The sequence below is a fragment of the Ovis aries genome, chromosome 21 (genome assembly GCF_016772045.2).
Source record: "Ovis aries strain OAR_USU_Benz2616 breed Rambouillet chromosome 21, ARS-UI_Ramb_v3.0, whole genome shotgun sequence".
Lineage (NCBI taxonomy): Eukaryota > Metazoa > Chordata > Mammalia > Artiodactyla > Bovidae > Ovis > Ovis aries.
The window spans coordinates 38,260,631-38,266,630 of record NC_056074.1 but is presented as its reverse complement, the minus strand read 5'-3'; the positions used below and the strand labels follow the sequence as shown (position 1 = coordinate 38,266,630).

At 39.8% G+C, this 6,000-nt stretch overlaps 1 protein-coding gene across 1 annotated transcript in view; it reads right to left on the bottom strand.

The window, feature by feature from the left end:
• Positions 1 to 2,116: 2,116 nt before the first annotated feature.
• The window catches only part of LOC101119346 (organic anion transporter 7-like), a 46,331-nt gene continuing 42,447 nt past the window's right edge, over positions 2,117 to 6,000 (bottom strand). The window contains exons 8-10 of the mRNA XM_004019626.6: positions 3,933 to 4,041; positions 3,270 to 3,473; positions 2,117 to 2,360 (exon numbers count right to left, since the gene is read on the bottom strand). Coding sequence (XP_004019675.4) covers positions 2,300 to 2,360; positions 3,270 to 3,473; positions 3,933 to 4,041 — 374 coding nt within the window. The 3' untranslated portion in view covers positions 2,117 to 2,299. The remainder of the gene's footprint in view (positions 2,361 to 3,269; positions 3,474 to 3,932; positions 4,042 to 6,000) is intronic.

Below are 6,000 nucleotides of genomic sequence, written 5' to 3'. Positions count from 1 at the left end.
GCAACACACCAGGCTTCCCTGTCCTTCACCATCTCTCAGAGTTTGCTGAAACTCATGTTCATTGAATTAGTGATCCCATCCAACCATCTCATCCTCTGTCATTCCCTTCTCCTCCTGCCTTCAGTCTTTCCCAGTGTCAAGGTCTTTTCCAGTGAGTCTGTTCTTCACATCAGGTGGCCAAAGTATTGAAGCTTCAGCTTAAGCATCAGTCCTTCCAATGAATATTCAGGACTGATTTCCTTCAGCATCTCCTCTATTGACAGGCAGGTTCCTTACCAGCTGAACCACCCAAGCCTCGGTGCCAGACTTCTCGGATGGCTTCTTGGTAAAGAATCCACCTGTCAACATAGAAGACTCAGGAGACGTGGGTCAGATCCCTGGGTCAGGAAGATCCCTTGGAAGAGTTCCCGCTCCAGTATTCTTGCCTGAAAAATCCCATGGACAGAGGAGCCTGGAGGGCTAGAGGCCAAAGGGTTGCAAAGAGTCGGACATGACTGAGCACATACGCACTTTGTTATAACAAAGAAAAGCTCGGGACTAGATGGCTTCACAGATGCATTCTAGCAGACATTTAAAGAATTAACACAAGTTCTCAAAACTCTATCAGAAACTGAAGAAGAGGGAACACTCCCAAATTAATATTTTGAGGCTAGCATTATCCTGATACCAAAGCTAAAGATGCGATTAATACAAGAAAAGAATGTTATAGGCCAGTATTCCTGATGAATGTAGACACAAAGATTCCCAACAAAATGTTAGAAAATAATCTGACAGCTTGTTAAAAGGGTTATACATCATGATGACATGGGATTTACCCCTGTTATGTAAGGATGGTTCAACACATCAGGTCAATAATGTGACATGCCACATTAAGAGAATGAGGGATAAAAATCAAATGATCGTCTCAATGAATGCAGAAAAGAATTTCACAAAAATAACACTGTTTTGTGATAAAAACACTAATAAACAGGAATAGAAGGAAATTGCCTGAACATACTAAAGGCTATCTATGAGAAGCCCACAGCTAACATTGTACTCAACAGGGGAAACTGAAAGTGTTTCCTTTAATACGAGGAACAGAGCAAGAATGTCCGCTCTTTACACTTCTATTCAACATAGTACTGGAAGTCCCAGCTGGAGCGATTAGGTAAGAAAATGAGATAAAAGTCATTCAAAACAGAAAGAAAGCAGTATAATCATCTCTCTTGTTTATTTGTTCCATTTAACTTTATTCAGGTAGATTTTTCTGGTTTACTATGTGATCAAATTATTAGCAACTTCTAACCACATGGTTCGGAGAAGGCAATGGCACCCCACTTCAGTACTCTTGCCTGGAAAATCCCATGGGCGGAGGAGCCTGGTAGGCTGCATTCTATGGGGTTGCTAAGAGTTGGACAGGACTGAGCGACTTCACTTTCACATTTTACTTTCATACATTGGAGAAGGAAATGGCAACCTACTCCAGTGTTCTTGCCTGGAGAATCCCAGGGATGGAGGAGCCTGGTGGGCTACCATCTATGTGGTCGCACAGAATCGGACACGACTGAAGTGACTTAGCAGCAGCAGCAGCAGCAACCACATGGTTAATGCTATTTTTTTTGCACAATACTCTATTTCCTCTAGTGACTTATACCCAAATTATGATATATAAAATGTTAAAATACTATGGTCTGTTTCTGGATTTCTTTTTATTTGAAAATGCATCCGCTATTACTATTTTTTTTGTTTACTATTATAGCTTACAATATTAAAGATTTGCACATGCTTCTCCACTTAACAAGCAGCTCAATCCACTCTGTAATCATCTTTTTCTGAATCGTCTTGTCTACTATTAATTTCTAAATGTATTTGGAACAAGATTTAATATCTCAAAAAATATAGGTTTTTTAAAATTGTAATTCCTCTACCAGTTATTCTAGCAAGTAACTGCAAAAAACATTAGTGCTTTTAAGACTAATAATTTTACTATCTAGATGCATACTAGGTTTCTACCATTACATAAACATTCTAATATAAATATTTTTTTATAATTCTATTTTCTTTTATACCTTTTACAATGATTGGTTGTAGGTATTGAATATTTAGCAATTAATACAACAATAGTAAATGGGATCTATTTTTTAAAATATGAATTTATTTTAATTGGAGGTTAATTACTTTATAATATTGTATTGGTTTTGCCATACATCAATGTTTTTATCATATTGTTTGTTTTATTTATTCTTCACATTTTGTTAATATTTAGGAAAGACACCAATTTTTTCTTCCTCTTTGGTTAACAGTTCATTCCTGGAATCCCTTAACACTGCGTCACTTTCATGAAAGTATCTTCCTGCTTTGTTTTCCTTGAGCTTTTTTCCCTAGACAGATACAAATAAACCAGTAATCAAACACAAACAATACAAAGACATGGAAGAAGCCTATATGCCCTACATGTTTATTTTTTTAGAATAAGCTAATCTCTTGTTCACCAGCTTGGGTGAAAACTGTGACCTCAGCCCTGAGAGTTGGAATGAATCTTGTGAAGAAAAAAACCAAACTCCCAGAGCAAACTTTGGGAAGGCAGCTTCAATAGTTTCTACTTTCACTTTTGGAAACCACTGCATTGGTCAAAAGTTTTTGGAAAAGGCAAATGGAACACAGAAAGTCCTAGAATCCTTTCCCAGTCATCACTTTAAAATCCCAATATTTACTGCTCTTCTTCTCTCTTTTTGTAATATTTCATTTCCAGGGAAAGTCAGTTGGTCCGAATCTCACAGGCAACACAATAGGACTCTTTCCCCCCAGATACATTGCCGTCTGTGGGAGGGGAGGGGCTCTTGTCTTCTTCTTGGTCTCCCTCAGGTCTTCAGTGACCTGGGCAGGTCACAGACCTACAGACACCAACAGTCTCAGACAGCTTACTGCCCTCACTGGGCTGAGGTCTGCCAGGGTCTGAGGGATGAGAATCCGGTGGTTGAATCAGTGCCTGTTTGTGAAACACCTTCAGAGATGTGTATGTCACACCAGGGCATCTGATTTTGGCTTCTTCACCACTAAACCTACTGGTGCATACTGATGTTGGTCTGGGTGATCCAAGGAAGCCTGGGGGAGTCTGAGGTCAGTGTGGGGAGGGATGAGATTGTAGCTAAACCAAAGGTGTGGATCACCTGGAAATAGCTTAGATCTTAGCTTGTTTGGGGGACAGTGTCTCAATTCACGTTTTGCCCTCTTCATCACAAACTCTGAGTGCACAGCTCCCCCAAGGGACATGTAAAGGGTTTACTCACTCATTTTCCACATCCTGGATGGAATCAGGCAGAGGCTTATTCCTGGTTTCAGGAAGGAGTGGGACAACAAGACCAGCGAGGATGGGTAAGACTCCGTAGATGATCCAGGGCAGGTGAGGGGAATACACAGTTAGGATCATCAAGAGGGGAGCCAGGGCTGCCCCAGTATTAGAAGCAATTCCCATGATTCCCACAGATGTTACCCTTGGGGTATAAACAATAATACAAGAAAGTCAAGTACAAATCTACAATATAATTTGTGATTGGTTATTTTGCTTTGATTATGGGAGATAGCATAGCAGTAGAGAAGGCTGATGACATATGCTTGCTTTTGAAATTTTCTGTTAGTCATAAGCGATTTTTTCAAATTCAAGTACATTAAGTGCATTAAAACACAGTTTGATCATTAAAATATACCATTACTCATGCCATCTATCCTTTGTGTAGTTCAGAAGACTATATAAGATGATGCATTTAAGGGCATCACCCAGTGCCTAACAAAGTCTGCTTTAAATAAATTTGCTTATAAATTGCTGGTGTTTTATAATTATAATTGATTGCTTTGATAACTAACCAATCTTCTCTTCTTCCTTCAATAAATATCAGTTAACTCAGAAAGGTCTGTTTTGATCCTGAAAGAGTATCCATGAGATTTCAGTATACCTGAGCACAGTAGGAATTAGTTCACTTCCATGGCAAAAGTTACTGGCAAATGTGGCAAAAGAAACTCCTGTTGCTAAAGCTGCCAAAGCCATACGCAGGGCCTGCATTTCTGGAGAGAGAAAGACCAGTGAGGCTCATGAAATCTGAGCTGAAGCAATTGCATTCCTGTAATTATAAGTAAAGAAGATCTGAATGGAGGTGTTTGCAAGTATGCATTGTAGAGAAGCTGCACAGGGGTTGAAAATGTGCAGTGTCTAATAGACTGAGAAATGTGACTTATCTACTTTTTATGACTCATGATGAATAAAAGGGTCTGAGTTATTTCATCAATTCTCCTTGAATGTCTGAGATTTGCAGAAGAGGAAAAAGAAAGTGAGACCAGCAGATGTTCTCTGGCACTAATTCTGTTCTGTGTCTCCTCTACCCTTGAGGTAGAATGCAGAACTCTTGTTGGCAGTTTCTGAGGGGTATGATCATCACTTAAATCCTCATGAGTTTGAAACATTGGTGCATATGCAATATTTACAAGGGACTCATATTGCAGAACAATATAATAAAAGGGCAGGGCTGCTATGTTAATGAACAATTTGAAGAGCAACTAGATTTAAATAATGTTAGAAAATCAGGAGTAAGGACCTTCACAAGGGAAAGAATGCTAGCCTTCAGGAAACACTGAAGGCAAGGTTCAGTCAGTTTCCACCCAGTTACAGAAAATCTCACAAGAATATTGCAACACTGGAGTGACGCTGATTGCAAGGCAGCAAGCTTGCTCTGCTGATGCTGTTCAAGATGAAGAGAGGAGCAAGGCTAAAATCAGAGCTACCATATGACCCGGTAATCCCACTACTGGGCATATATCCCGAGAAAACCATAATTCTAAAAGCACATCTACTCCAATTTGATTGCAGCACTGTTTACAATAGCTAGAACATAAAAGCAACCTAAATGTACATCAGCAGACAAATGAATGGATAAAGAAGAGGTGGTACATATATACAAGGGGATATTATTCAGCCATAAAAAGGAATGAAGTTGGACCGTTTGTAGTGATGTAGCTGATCCTAGAGTCTGTCATACAGAGTGAAGTTAGTCAGAAAGAGAAAAACAAGTACTGTATATTAATGCATATGTGTGGAATCTAGGATTAACATACATATACTACCAGGTGTAAAATAGCTAGCTAATGAGAAGTTGCTGTATAGCACAGGAGACTCAGCTCAGTGCTCTGTGATGAGGTAGATGGGTGGGGTGGGGGTGTGTAGGAGGGAGCTACAAAAAAGGAGGGGATCTCTGTATACATATAGCTGACTCACTTTTTTTGTACAGCAGAAACTAACACAGTATAAAACAAGTATGTTCCAACAACAATAATAATAATAATAAAAAGATGAGGAGTGGAACCTTCTAATCAAGTATCATGTAAAATATATAGCTGCACACTGGGAGTCAGGTGAAGCATGGTGACCATCTGGGTTCCCCTATTTATTACACATGATTGCTTAATTCAGTGAAATTGATTCTAAGAGGGGCCCTTAACTACAGTAACTTGTTCCTAATGGATATTTCTTCTCTGCCTGAAGATAAGAAATTCTTGTTTTCTTGAGGTCAAGACCACACCCCAAACCAGAGTTGGAGACAGAATCATGGAATAAAATGTCATGGTTCACTGCATGAAGCAGGGCACTCAAAGCCGGTGCTCTGGGACAACCCAGAGGGATGGGGTAGAGAGGGAGGTGGAAGTTGGGGGGGGGTTCAGAAATGGGGACACATGTATACTTGAGGCTGATTCATATTGATGTATGGCAAAAACCATCACAAAATTGTAAAGTAATTATCCTCCAATTGAGATAAATAAGTTGATTAAAAAAAAAAAAAGAGAGAGAGAGCCTGAAGAGAGGAAGTGAGAGTATTGTGTCCTTGCATGACACGCGGTTACAAGGTCTAGACCCTCCAGGTTGCCGTTGTTTAGTCGCTAAGTCGTGTCCAACTCTTTGAGATCTCATGGACAGTAGTGTGCCAGGCTCCATGGGGGTCTCCAGGCAAGAATACTGGAGTAGGTTGCTATTTC